This window comes from Phaenicophaeus curvirostris, chromosome 1 (genome assembly GCF_032191515.1).
Source record: "Phaenicophaeus curvirostris isolate KB17595 chromosome 1, BPBGC_Pcur_1.0, whole genome shotgun sequence".
NCBI classification, from domain to species: domain Eukaryota; kingdom Metazoa; phylum Chordata; class Aves; order Cuculiformes; family Cuculidae; genus Phaenicophaeus; species Phaenicophaeus curvirostris.
The window spans coordinates 194,503,472-194,517,942 of record NC_091392.1 but is presented as its reverse complement, the minus strand read 5'-3'; the positions used below and the strand labels follow the sequence as shown (position 1 = coordinate 194,517,942).

General features: G+C 46.8%; 1 protein-coding gene across 1 annotated transcript; it reads left to right on the top strand.

Annotated features, from left to right (window-relative positions):
* The first annotated feature begins 237 nt into the window (after positions 1 to 237).
* FZD4 (frizzled class receptor 4) lies at positions 238 to 6,427 on the top strand. The gene is made up of 2 exons (XM_069883347.1): positions 238 to 570; positions 1,867 to 6,427. The coding sequence occupies exons 1-2, from the start codon at positions 310 to 312 to the stop codon at positions 3,193 to 3,195; spliced, it is 1,590 nt and encodes a 529-aa protein (XP_069739448.1). The 5' UTR covers positions 238 to 309; the 3' UTR covers positions 3,196 to 6,427.
* The last annotated feature ends 8,044 nt before the right edge of the window (positions 6,428 to 14,471 follow it).

Genomic DNA, 14,471 nt, shown 5'->3' with positions numbered 1-14,471 from the left:
GGGTGGAACTGGCTGGGCTCCCAGGTCCCTCTCAACCCGTCCCACCCCCCGCCCCGAGCCCGGGGGGGGCGCTGTGCCCGCCGCCCCGTGTCCCGCTGCCCCTCGGGCTCTGCGGCCGCCGCCTCCCCGCGGGCCGGAGCGGGGCCGGAGCGGGGCCGGGCTCCCCGGGCTCCCCGGGCGGGGCGGGAGCTGCCCGCCCCCCGCCGTCCCTCCCTCCCTCTCTCCCTCCCTCCCGGCCGGTTCCCGGCGAGGCTCTTTAGCCGCGGAGCCGCCCCCGGCCCCTCCCCGTGGCAGCCGCGGGTGCGGGCGATGGCGGGGGGCGGCGGGGCGAGCGGGCGAGCGGGGCTGCTGGCCCGGCTGCTGCTGTGCGGGCTGCTGTGCGGGGCGCGGGGCTTCGGCGACGAGGAGGAGCGGCGCTGCGACTCCATCCGCATCGCCATGTGCCAGAACCTGGGCTACAACGTCACCAAGATGCCCAACCTGGTGGGGCACGAGCTGCAGGCGGACGCCGAGCTGCAGCTCACCACCTTCACCCCGCTCATCCAGTACGGCTGCTCCAGCCAGCTCCAGGTGGGTCGGGGGTCGGGGGGGCCCCTCTGGGCGTGGGGCGGCTGCCGGCCCGCATCCCCGTCCTGCGCTCCCATCCCCGTCCCGCATCCCCGTCCCGCACCGCCGTCCCCGTCCCGCATCTCAGTCGCGCATCCTCGACCCCGTCCCGCACCGCCGTCCCCGTCCCGCGTCTCGCTCCCACATCCTCGACCCCGTACCGCATCCCCATCCCGAATCCCCATCCCCATCCTGCACCCCGTCCAGCACCCCTATCCCCGTCCAGCATCTCGGTCCCGCACCCCCCATCCCCGTCCCCATCCCCGTCCCGCATCCCCGCACCCCCATCCCGGTCCCCTCATCCCCGTCCCGTACCCCCATCCCCTATCCCGCATCCCCATCCCTCCTCCCCATCCCGCACCGCCGTCCCGGTCCCCGTCCCGCTCCCAGAGCCGCCGCTCGGTCCCGCTGCGGGGCTCCCGGCCCGGGGGGGTCGGTGCGGTGCCCGGGGGGGTCGGTGCGCTGCCCGGGGGGGTAGATGCGCTGCCCGGGGGGGTAGATGCGGTGCTCGGGGGGTAGATGCGGTGCCCGGGGCGCTGCCGCCTGTGCCGCCGCTCGCTCTCCCCTCCGAGAGTTTCCCCGGGAGCTCCTTTCCCACGCAACCGGCGGGCTCCCCGCGCTGCCCACGGGCGCGGATTTCATCAAACAAACCCCAACTTGTTCCTCGGGTTCCCGAATTAGCGCGCGATCCCGCTGACGCTGTCGCAGAACCGGGGTTAGTCCGAAGCCGAGGAAACGACGACGTTTTATTACTGTTGCGGATGCATTTGTGACCTTTTGGTAAAAGAAAAAAGACGTTCTTCTAGGAGGATCGTGAACCGAAGTAATTCAATAAATGCCCGTTCTCCTGTTTGTTTGCCAGCTGTAGTGGCCGGGCAGCGCCCAGAACAAATATATGTATTTGTTTAAACAATTTGGGGTTTTGCTTTCCTAAATTGCACCCTTGAGGCTTAGATCTGGCTAAATCCCACTCACTTTATTGAAGCGGAGGGGCTAAATTTACACGAAGCAAATCTAGGGAGTGAAATGTTCGGGCTTTGGCTTGGGACCACATTTGAACTGCAAGAAGACAGCTTTCCCCCCCCCCCCCCCCCTTTGTTTTTATTGTTCTTGGTTTATTTGTTTTATTATGCTGCTTCCTGTTTTTTAGGGCAAAGGACCAAATATTACTGCTAAAAAGGCAAGAAAAGAAAACTTATTATATTTTGACCTGTTTAATCTTCCCCTAATGCGCTTGTGATTTCTGTTTCTCTCTCCCAGTTCTTCCTTTGTTCGGTCTACGTCCCGATGTGCACAGAGAAGATCAACATCCCCATAGGTCCCTGCGGTGGCATGTGCCTCTCTGTCAAAAGAAGATGTGAACCTGTTTTAAAAGAATTTGGATTTGCCTGGCCAGACAGCCTAAACTGCAGTAAATTCCCACCCCAGAATGATCACAACCACATGTGCATGGAGGGCCCGGGAGACGAAGAGGTTCCCCTTCATAGTAAGACCTCCTTGCAGCCTGGAGAAGAATGCCACAGCATGGGATCTACCTCGGATCAGTACATCTGGGTGAAGAGAAGCCTGAACTGTGTCCTAAAGTGCGGCTACGACGCTGGTCTCTACAGCAGGTCAGCTAAGGAATTCACAGATATCTGGATGGCTGTGTGGGCCAGTCTTTGCTTCATCTCAACTGCCTTCACGGTCCTGACCTTCCTGATTGATTCATCCAGATTTTCCTACCCGGAGCGCCCAATCATATTTCTGAGCATGTGCTACAATATTTATAGCATTGCTTATATTGTGAGGCTAACTGTGGGCCGGGAAAGGATATCCTGTGATTTTGAAGAGGCAGCAGAACCTGTTCTTATCCAAGAAGGTCTTAAGAACACAGGATGTGCTATAATTTTCTTGCTCATGTATTTTTTCGGGATGGCGAGCTCCATCTGGTGGGTTATTCTCACATTGACGTGGTTTCTGGCTGCAGGACTGAAATGGGGCCACGAAGCTATAGAAATGCACAGCTCTTATTTTCATATTGCAGCCTGGGCTATCCCTGCAGTGAAGACCATTGTCATTTTGATTATGAGACTAGTAGACGCAGATGAGCTCACTGGTCTGTGCTACGTTGGGAACCAGAACCTAGATGCACTGACGGGCTTTGTTGTCGCTCCGCTTTTTACCTACCTGGTCATTGGGACTTTATTCATTGCAGCGGGACTCGTGGCCTTGTTTAAAATCAGATCTAATCTTCAGAAAGATGGAACTAAAACCGACAAACTGGAAAGGCTGATGGTGAAAATCGGTGTCTTTTCAGTGCTGTACACTGTACCGGCAACGTGTGTCATCGCCTGTTATTTTTATGAAATCTCCAACTGGGCCATCTTCCGCTATTCGGCAGATGATTCCAACATGGCAGTGGAGATGCTCAAAATATTCATGTCCCTCCTGGTGGGTATCACATCAGGTATGTGGATCTGGTCAGCCAAGACTCTGCACACATGGCAGAAGTGTTCCAACAGACTGGTGAACTCAGGGAAGGTGAAACGAGAGAAGAGAGCAGATGGTTGGGTGAAACCTGGGAAAGGGAATGAGACCGTGGTATGAGAAGAAGATGGCACCTTGATGGTCTGACTGCTCTTCCCTGAAGGACTCAGCGTGTGTAAGCATTGCTATGTAAATGTTGGGATTAGAGTAGGGAGAGGGTTACACAACCTGTCTCTGGGAGTTGGAAAAGAAAAAAGCCTTAAAAGAATAATCAGCAAAAAGATCATGCTGCAAATACAATAGCCATAAACCATGATGCCCAAAATAGGAAAGCCCAGGGAGGCTTTAAAGCTGTGAAATATCCAAACGTTATCTATCTTTTTTTTTTTTTAAAGCCAGATGCAATATATCGAAGACTTTAGAAGCTGAAGGACTGTAGCCCACAACTGTGGGATGCCGTTTCCTTTTCATTGTCTTAGAGCTGATGGAGGAAAGGTGACCTGGGGCCAAATTCTGTACTGATTTAGGGTCCAGTTATCGGAAGATGGAGCACCTAGGACCTCAGTTAGATGTCTTCTTTCTGAATTCAGCATTGTGAAGGAAGCACTTGCCAAAGGTTATGTCTTTATGCCCTGGGGAATTCTGTTGCTCCATATGCTGCACAAGTCAGCCGAGGATCAGATCGTCCAACTGAGTGGACTTTGTAGGTCTGAAAGTTACCCATAATTAGTAGAATTAAGTAAGATATTGGTGAGGACGATGGTCAATTAATAATTTTGACTCATTCTTTTTACTGTCTGTAACCTGGTCTGAATTGAGAGTTGGCTCTGCCTTGAGCAGCAATTTGGACATTCCCAGGTCCCTTCCCACCTGAATTATTCTGTGGTTCTATAAATATTTCTGATTTTTTAAAAGCTTTACTGAAAGCCATTGTCAGAAGTAGAAGAGTCAATGGGAGCTGGGAAACTGCGTATGGCCTTCTGCATCGATTATTGTTACCCATCTGCTTCCATTTATGTCCCTTCAGGTGCTCCTGCTATTTCCAGTGGACTACTTTACTCTGCTGCATATAAAAGCTTTAAATAAAGTCTTACATTATAGTGTTCCTTCCTCCAGGAATGAGAAAAATTAGTTAAGGGCTTCTTCAAACAATGCCAGTTTTCTCCAAGTAAACTTATCTGGCTCCCTCTGGAGACCCATTGCATGAAGCAATTAAGTCTTAATATATTTCGTTCAGTATGATGGTATCTCTGCAGACGCCAGTCTGGGGAGAGGCGAAATGTTAAGTTCCTTGGCAACCTCATGTTCACACAGATCAGTTGTATAATTATGTGTGTCAGTTACAATTAAAAGAACATTCTCAGCCCATGACATCGCGGTACAGCTGACTGCCTCACAAAGATGTTCCAATTGCTCACTGATGGCTTTGGAGGCTTGGTTTTGTTTTTTTTTTTAAAATGTATATTAACATGCAGAATGTGATCTGACATTAGTCCTCAGGAACAACAAGAGAGATTTCCAGTTTTTGTGAAGAGTTCCCAAGAGAAGAGACTCAACCTCTTGGTGAATAATGTTGTTTCATAGCAGCTGTTGAGTTTTCTTACTCTTTTATTTGAGGAGGCATCGTCTTGTGCTCCTGGGGAGCTTGAACCTTGTGTTGGCGGCTTGTTTGGCTAATAAGAAAGGTGATGCAAATAGAAATAGCCTAGAAGCTCTTAAGTGAACACTATTCCGATGCTCTGTCCCTTCGAAAAATGTTCAGTTTTATCGGTGTGCCCTGAACTTTTGCTTCATTTGTTTGTGTGGAGCCTGGTCAGCTGTGGAGCACCCTCCAGGTGCCCCAACTCACATGACCTTTGAGGGCAGCTGAGAACAGGCACTGCTTTATTACAGTCCTCGCTTTTCACACAGGTGCCTCATGTGCTTCTGAAACCACAATTCATTCCAGCTCTAGCCGTGAGTGCTAATCTGTCCCAGAAGCGTGTATTGTTTCAATGTCAATGTTGTAACATGTGCTAGAGCACATTTTTGAAAGAAAAAAAACAAAAAAACCCAAACAAACCCTAATTGCAGTCTCTGTGGTTGGGCTCCCTCTCCAGCAGAACAAGTGACAACTTGACACATTCTGCTCAAGACACACAAGCATTGTCTTGGCTGATGCCGCATACCAGCTGAGCCATTTCATCCTCCCCAGAAAGTCACTCGCTATTAGGATTGTGTTTGGATCTGGTTATTCCTCTGTGGACAAGTTGTTCTGCAAGTGGGAGATCTTCAGATGGCCGAGCTTCTCCATTGTGCAGCCTTTCTCCTGGTGCAGAGGGATGTAAAGTCAGCAGGTATATGTTGACTTTCAAGGGGTGAGGACACAGTACGAGCCTTTTCTTGTAACCTAGCATTGGGCTGTGTCAAGCTATCATGTTCACTAAAGTGTCCTTCACTCTGGAACAGTTTGGGTACTCTGGCTAACTGACCCATGTTTGACCCGACTGATTCAATAAATGTCATTTTTAACCATGTTAGGTACACAGAAGTGAATGTTAACTAGTACCTTGTTATCAGATCCATGCGTCTCTGCCTGTGAACTGTGACAGACTGTTGTCCCCAGTGATATGAGATGTTGGAAGCAAGTTGGATAAGGATATGTAGCCTTATGAGGGACCTGGGTGGATTTTCCATTAAAGAGTGTGAGGGACTTAAACAGTGTTGGGAGGAGGTGGACCAGGGAGAGACACCAGCTGCTATTCCAGAAGGAACATCTTTCCCAAGCATTCAGGGGGACATAATACAAACCCAAAGTGAGATTAGCTGTTGTAGCGATGAAATGGTTCCATAAATGTATTCATCCACGTGCATTTACCTTATTCTGTTTTGGGGCTGCATGGGTGGGAAGTCACAGCAGATAGATGGCCTCAAACCTGGCGGTTGTGAAGAGAGGGTTTCTGCAACTCGCATGGTCTCTCATTTCAACATTGTTACGAATGTAAAGCCAAAAAATGTGTGACTAATCCTGTCTCGGAAGTGCAGTTGCTGCGCTTATACAACTAAAAACTTTGCCTTCCTTGCGCAGTCCCTGATCCCTTCTTCACCTCTGGAGTGTGTTCTTCTCACTGCAGATTTTGGAAGCATCTGCTGGAGAGGTGCAAGCTAAGCTCTTACATTAAACAGACAAGTTAGTTCCTTTTTCTGAATTTTAAGGAAATAGACACTGATTATTTTGAGGTGTACAGAAAATATATCTACTTCGATGTATGTACTGTAAATTTCTAATTTATCACTGTAAAAAAACCCAAGAACTTTGCTATTTAATTTTTATATCAAAATAAAATTTTAACCTCTGTGGATAACTATGGCATTCCTGTCAGCCTGCACATTTTTGGTGAGTTTGTTTCTTAAACTGGCTTCATCACTGTTGCAAGTCCCATTTTTTTCCCTGAAGGACGACTGAAATGCTCACGCTGCGGTGAAGGGATGCTCCAAATGGGTTAGTCCAGTGCAGTTTGGATCTAAGTGTGGGTTGTGAGAAATACAGAGAAAAAAACATCACTGGGCAATGATGTACGTGTGTGCTTCAGGGCTTGCAAGTGAGGTGGACAGAAACTCTTCCAAAGGCAAGTGCACAGATCCCAGGTGCTGGCTGAGCATGCAGCATGATCTTCGGGCTCGTCTGAGCATGTCCCCAAAACCAACCGGGAATGCAAAGATGGAAACACAACTATCTCCTGCTATGACACTGCCGTGGCATGGCTCCTGGGGAGAGCAGAGCTGCCAGTAAGGCTCTGCTTTATTTCATATATTATGGAACATGTGCATCCAAAGGTGCACTAAGCATTCAGATCTGGGACATATAGAGGAGGAGGTCAGTGTGACTACCTGCCTGTTAAGTATATGAGAAGTATTAGTGGCTTTTGGAAGGGGCAAATTCTGCTCTTAGTAGCATGGTTGAGATTAGTTTGCTCCTAGCGGTAATTTCAGCCCTTCAGAGAACAGATTCAATTGATCATCTACATTGTCTTGTAATGTTTTTTTTTAAAAATTAGGCTTATTAATGCCTCACTTATTTTTTATTCCTTTTTATAATTTCTGATCACGGTTAGGATGTACAGTGGCAGCGAGGACTTCCTTCTTTTTTGTGTACACCCCTCACCAGTTTCTCTGACATTCATGGTTTGTGGTATTAGTCATCATCTAAACCCACTTATCATATTCATCATGAAGCATTCTGTGTGCAGATGACTTAATTAGCATAATATTATTCTAATAAGAATCTAAATCAGACTAGAGTGGATAATAGCAAGGATACACTATAAAGAAGACTGGAGGAATTATCACCTGTGTGTCTGTAGGTAATCAAGTTTTGAAGAGCAGCATCCGAACCTGGTAATTACAGTGATTTGCTCATGCCTTTGGCAGCTCATCTCTGTAATGTTCTCAGGTTGGTGATTAATGAGAACTCTGACTTGAAACTTGTAATTAGGAGTCTTTAATACAGCTAGTTAAAAGTAACAAACATAAAAGAAAGGAGCTTCTAGGGAGGGTGGAAGATCTGATGTTGTTGGGGCTGTTCACACCACAAGAGAACCTCAGACAGAGCCTTTGAGTTGCTGTTGGCTGCAGCAAATCTCTCTGATGGCCTCTTGCCTGTATGCACGTCCCCCACATCGGGCACCTCAGAGTGGAGTGACAGTGGGTTGCTGTAGTGGCTTTGGATGGGGGACAACCTCCCTGTGCCACTGGTATGATAAAGGGAGTATATGGCTGCAAACAAAATTCACAAAAAGTAGCTGTTACTAGGGCTTTTTGGTTTTTTGATTGGTTTTGTCTTGTTCTGTAAAAGCTGTTTTTAAAGAAAGCAAATGTGAAGGACTTTATAATGAAGGAGATCAGAGTTCTGCTGCCAGAAGTCAGGAGCATCTTAATCTCCAGTAATGTGAAAATGTGGTATCATGAGACTCCAGCTTTGGTGCTGAAGTTTCCACCACACCCTCTCTGTCCTCAACCACTTGTTCCCATAGCTGTGCAGTATTTCAGCTCCTCCTTCATTTTACCAGTACAACTATTTGTGGTGCTAGGCGGCAAAGCAGAGCAGCAAACAGATCTGGGTTGAAATTAACCATCAGAGTTTTTACTTTGTTTTATGCTAGAGGTTTATTTTTAACTCAGATCATGTCAGTGATTTGGTTTATGTGGCAGCCCCACTAAGAGCTGTCCTGGCACAGCGGGGCAGCCCAGGCTGCTGTGGGAGCGTGGGTCTGGCTAACATTGCCTTGGCTCCTGCAGGCACAGTCCTGTGGAGCTGCTCCCCAAGCCCTCTTGGACCCTCATCACTGAGAAACCAGAGGCTGTGTCTGCCTGCAGGGATGCAGAAATGGGCGAGAGACACATGGCAACTACCTGGCCACTTCTAGCTTCCCCAGCCTCTGCTAACAGCACAGCTTTCAGTAAGGCTGTGGGTAACTCCGTAAGTTTGATGCTTTGACTAGGATGATCGAGCCCTGCTTTGTACTGCTCACCTATAGGTGAAAGCCTCATTGCACAGCCCCATCGTAGCTGTGCTGCTGGTGCTCCACAGTGCCCTTGTCAGCACACATGTGCTAATGGCTCATGACATACGCCAGGAGTTTCCAGCCCCTGTCTCAGCCTTGGATGCCAAATACTGGTGTAGTTTGGGTACAAAGCAGAGCATCTCCTCATGCTCACAGGCCAGTGCTGGCTGCTGCGGTGATGAGGCAGAACACAACCCGGGCTGTAGCTGCATCATGACATCCTCCTGCTGCACCTCTCCAAGAGCATGAGTGAGAGAATGGATGCAGATGAGGCAGCTCCCAGCTGATGCTGACCTGCTGCAGCAGTTCCCATGTCACTGATATTTCCTGAAACTGGGGAACGATTTCTGGTCAGAGGTCCTGTGCATCCTGGCAGACTCCAGCTGTTGTAACAGCTTTATGTTGTTAATAACCAGATAGTTGGTTTGTTGGTTTTTGGTTTGTTTTTTTTTATGCTCTGGGAACAGTCTGCCAGTCACCATGGGGTTGGAAGAGCACAAAGGTGCTGTGGAGGGTAGTGGCAGCAAACAAGGACTCGTGCTAAGGTACATTTCTCTAAGAAAATGTTCCTTTTTCATCTTTTAGGGGGAGAGCCGTGTGCCAAATGTTAGGTACAACACCAGAGAAAACAGGTTAAATTCCAAACTCAAATATTATTGCACCACAAAGTTTGCTATAATTTGTAACTTTTTTTTTTTTTTTTTGCTGTGTTTACTTGCCAGAAGCAGAAGTGCTGATTAGTTACCTTCACTTCAGAGGGCTCAGGGAAGGGAGACTTTAATTTTGTCTGTTTAGTTTATGGTTTAGTGTTTAGTTAATGGTTTAAAACATTAAAAAACCCAAACAAAACCATTTACCCATGGCTTGTCGATACACGAGCAAGACAAAGATCTTCATTTCATATTTCCATCAGCATTTAGCTAGTTTCCTGTCTGGTTCTCTCATTTCCTGAGCTTACACCGAGGAAGGGAAAAACATCCTTCCTGCAAAACTGGTACAAGTCATTTGACAATCTGCTTCTACAATATTAAAGCTTAAAACCTTTTTTTGCAAAGAGAAATACAATATTAAAGCTTAAAACCTTTTTTTTGCAAAGAGAGAGCCTGACATTCAATACGTAATGCGTGAAGTGTTTTGTTCCAAAGCAACTCAGAGACACTCTTACGTGAGTACTTGGTAATGGATGATAACTGGAATGCCATGGGAAGGCAGGAATTGAGTGTTTTCAGGGATTTTTCTTGCATTTTGGGGTCTTTTGCTGTGCAGTAAGGAGTGGCTGACATCTAGTGGCAGCTGCACCCTGGCCCCTCGCCGCAGCCCACTGGCCCCACTCCTCACTCGTGTCCAGGCCATTCCCATGGGGGTTCTCAGGGCAGGTTTGCTTTTCCTGGCACTGCAGGGTTGTGACTGGGGCATTCTCATCACCACCTGCTCCCCAGTCCTGCCAGGCTGCATCCCCGTTTGCATTGCTCCCGGAGGGCTGGAACCTCTTCAGTAAGACCAATGCCACCATAGGCTTTTATGGAATCATGGAATGGCTAGAGACAAAAGAGACCTTTAAATGTCATCCAGTCCACCGCCCCCCACCCCCTGCAGTAAGCAGGGGCATCTTCAACTACAGCAGGTTGCTCAGAAGCACATCCAACGTGACCTTCAGTGTTTCCAGGGATGGAACATCCTGCTACCTCGCTGGGCAACCTCTTCCAGTGTTTCATCACCCTGGCTTTCTTCCAGGACCCTAACATTGAACCCATTAAATGGGTGTTCAGAGACAATGGCGTGCAGCAACAGGAGATCTGTCATCATGGCTCCAAACCAGCATCTAGAAAGGTGAGGGCAAAGCAGGGCCCACACCTCAGCTGCTGATGTGAAGACTTTGTCAGCAGCACATCTGCGAGCCCTTGGCCATACATGATGGTTAGTACCAAGTGCATCCACTAAAGAAATCATGAGCTCACCCTCCATTTAATATTAATCTCTCCTTGCTCAGCCCTGGGCTCAGGGCTGGCCTGGCTACATCAAGTTGTTAATGTTGCTCATGGAGAAAAATTAGATTACCCAATAACATGGTAGCATAGCAAAAGGACCAAAATCATGTCTGTCTCCTTCTCTTCTGTGGGTCCACCAAGTCTCTTCCGCTCCAAAATGACCAAGAACAGCATCAGTGCCTACCAGAGCCCTGCCACCTTCAGAATGCACTGGGATGCTGAACAGGGCTGCATCCCTTTCTCTCCCTCCCCTTGGGATATCAGGTGCTTTTTCTTTTTTTTTTGGCTGCAAAAGGTGAAGTCTGAGAGATGTGGCCATAAACCTAATCCTCTTTGCTTGTGTGGCCTTTCCAGTAGCTGTGCTCCACAGCCCCAAGCCTGCCTCCCACAGCCTGGGCTCCCATCAGGTGTTTGCAGATCTATTCCAAAATCTGCTACTGAGCTGCTGTCTCTTGTCACAGAGAAGGTGGCCTGGCCACGGTGGATGAAGAGAGAGTGCAGGCTTCAAGAGCTGCTACGGCTGTTGGGACATCAGTGATGATAGGATGAGAGGAAATGGCCTCAATTTGCATCAGGGGAGGTTTAGATTATCTATCGGGAAAAATTTCTTCACCTAAAGCGTTGTCAAACATTGGAAGAGGCTGCCCAGGAAAGTGGTTGAGCCACCATCCTTGGAGGTATTTAAAAGATGCATAGACGTACTTAGGGACATAGTTTAGGGATGGATTTGGCAGTTTGAGGTTTATGATTGGACTTGATGAAAGTAAAGGTCCTTTTGCAACTTAAATGATTACTTAAATATGATATTAAGTTACATCATATGATTCTATAGTATTCAATACCATTCTACGCAGAGGAAGGCGGTGTATGTGTATGCAACAAGTGCCCAGGACCTCTACACCTCTCCAGCTCTGCTAAAAGCAGCTAAAGCAGAAGAGGCGCAAGTTTTCAACATGCTCAGCTTTGAACGCCTTTCCCTGCTACCTCAGAAGAACCCAACTAGCCTCCCAGTGAGAGGAGAAAGACCAAGAGATTTGAGGACTTGTTGGCCCAAAAGCAGCAGAAAAATCTCCATGTGAACTGATTCACAGCAAAAAGAAAGCCTCTTGCTGTTCCCTATTGCGCCTGTTGGCTCATTACCACTCATTTAAAGAAGGAAAGAAATTTATTCCATGAGCATAGGTGAAGAATCTGCCTTCTTGAAAAAAAATGTTGCAAAGTCTGTTCTCCATCTGTCTTCTATAGCTGATCTACAAAGCTCCACAGAAACTTCACTAAGAGTGTGTTTTTGACTAATGCAGACATGCACCTAGGCAGTCTTTAGAAATTAGTATAGCAGACTCATATTCTTTATCAATACAAAGCTCAGGTTGAATAATTTACCTCCTGTTGCAGAGGAAGTGATTGCTCAGCCTGGGATTGAGAAGCCAGGGTTTATGGACCTTAAGCTGCATTTGTTTCTGGAAAATACCTCCATGTTCTTAATTTCTAGGAAGCCTTAGAGCAGGTAGATGCAGTGCTGCCATACTCCAGCAGCTGAAGGAGACAGCATGTGATGCCTCAAAGCTGTAGCATGTTTAAAGTAACCCAGGCACTGCTGCTCAAAGCCGATGAAGAAGCGCCCAGCTCTTGGCAGAACGGAAGGATCAGTAACTGCCATAAGAGGCAAAAAATGAGAGTGAAAGATTTTGAATAAATGCAGCTGTTTGCAAAGTGCAATGTCTGTCCACAGCTGATCATAGAATTGTAAAATCATTTATGTTGGAAAAGATCCTTAAGATCATTGAGTCGAACCATAAACCTAACACCCCTTAGCTATTTTTTTATTCATGGTTTAATATGCTCTAATTGTGTCCTCACATTAGCAGGAACACTTTAAGCTGTCATTTGAACAGGAAAAAAACAGCATTTCAGCTCAATCTATTATGGACTTGGAGTTACTTGCCAGCTTCAAGCCACTATTTCAAGTTCTCTGTTTGCTACTGTAAACCACCTCACATCTGCTGGATGTGAGGGAAAGTGGCTTTGGCTGTACTAGAGCAAAACATGTTATATCCATGAAGGGAGTAGCTATTTATCTAGTGAATAAACAGGAAAAATAATTATCACCCTTCTTCATTGGTTTCAGTAACCAGTGATGGCTGTAAGTAAATATATGAAGGGTTATCACGTGGTTGCCTTATAAATTAAAATCCCCGAGAACTAGGCTGGTTCTGGGAGCTCTACCTGCAACACAGCAGGGACCTGTGAATTCAGATTTCCACAGTTATTGCTTGTGATGGAAGAGTTCAGGTCAGTGTGCATTTCATGAAGAAAGTAGAGATTAGGAAAGAAGAAGACATTTCCATGGCATAAGTGTGTGGTTAACATCACCCAAATTCTATTTCTCATGGAAATGGAAACACATGAAGACAGATCATAGAATCATAGAATGTCCTGAGTTGGAAGAGACCCACAAGATTCATTGAGTCTAACTCCCGTCCCTGCACAGGACAATCCCAAAATTCATACCATTTCTCAGGGTGTTGTCCAAATGCTTCTTGAATATTGCCAGGCTTGGCACCATTACTGCTCCCCTACGAAGCCTGTTCCAGTGCTCCACCACCTTCTGGATGAAGAACCTTTTCCTAATATCCAACCTAAACCTCCCCAGCACATCTTCCTGTCATTCCCTTGGGACTTAACATTGGCCATCAGAGAGAAGAGCTGAAAGCCTGCTCCTCCTCTTCTCCTTGTAAGGGTATATTCGTATCTGTCCTTTCACTAAAGTGATGATTTAAAAAAACCCTGTTCTTCATAATGTGAGTTTAACTTTGATTGGATCAACTTCACTGATCAACTTTAACACAACTACAGCAGAAAATGGATTTGCCTTCAAAAACATTGATTTTGACTCTTGATTCAAAGTATTTAAACATACATTTTATAGGAATAAATACTATTTGATTTATAACTCCCTAAATAATGGCTCTGATCTGGAGTGTTTGGTCATTGACCAGGCACAGAGCACTCTGAAGTCATGGGGGTGTTGTTTACTCACTTGATGGATGCCAGACCGGGGAGCAGGAGGAAGGCTTCAATAAATCATTTCTGACATTAACCCTGCAGAAACAAATTCCCATTTGGGTTAGTTCTACTGCCAGTGCTCGTGCAAACACTGCAGGGCAGAATTCACACCATTATCTTTCTGTGACCAGTTTTGTAAACAAGAGATCCTCCTCGTCATTTCCAGGCAAAAGCAATGGGATGGGCAGAGATGAAGGAAAATGCACTTAGTTTATTCAAACAACTGTTAGTGTGACATTAGAAAATACACATGAAACTTTCATAACAGACTTTAGGGTTGAAAAAAAGGAAAAGAAACTATACGAAGAATTAAGCATTAAAATACCATCTTTATTTGTGTAAATAAGCAGAATGTTCCAAATGTCCAGCATCTGGCATCTATACTTTTTTGTTAGTGTTATTTTTAGCCATCTATGCCACAAACATTTCCCTGCAATTTGTTGCTTAGCATTTTCACTGTGTGATTAAGATGATATAGGTCAGACCTTCATGATCTATCATGAGAAATGGCTGGATATGAAAGCGTCTGTTCCTAAGGACAGACATACTAAACTGGTGAGTAGCACGCGCGGGGTACATAGTTATACACATATATATTTGTATCTTTATTTTAAAAGTACTCCTAATGACAAACTTATGTAGAATTGCCATGGTCTCTTTGAAACAGCTTCAGCATAACCTCTGACTACAAAAGCTCTAGTGGAACATCGCTCTGCATGGACATGGACCCGCTGGCATTTGTACTAAGGGGAACTGTGGCTGCTTGGTTGATCGGTACTGCCTGAGGTCTGCTAGCCCA

Coding starts and splice junctions, on each gene's coding strand:
- FZD4 (XM_069883347.1), top strand. CDS start 310: ATGGCGGGGGGCGGCGGGGCGAGCGGGCGAGCGGGGCTGCTGGCCCGG. Junction 571..1,866: donor GCTGCTCCAGCCAGCTCCAG/GTGGGTCGGGGG, acceptor TCTCTCTCCCAG/TTCTTCCTTTGTTCGGTCTA.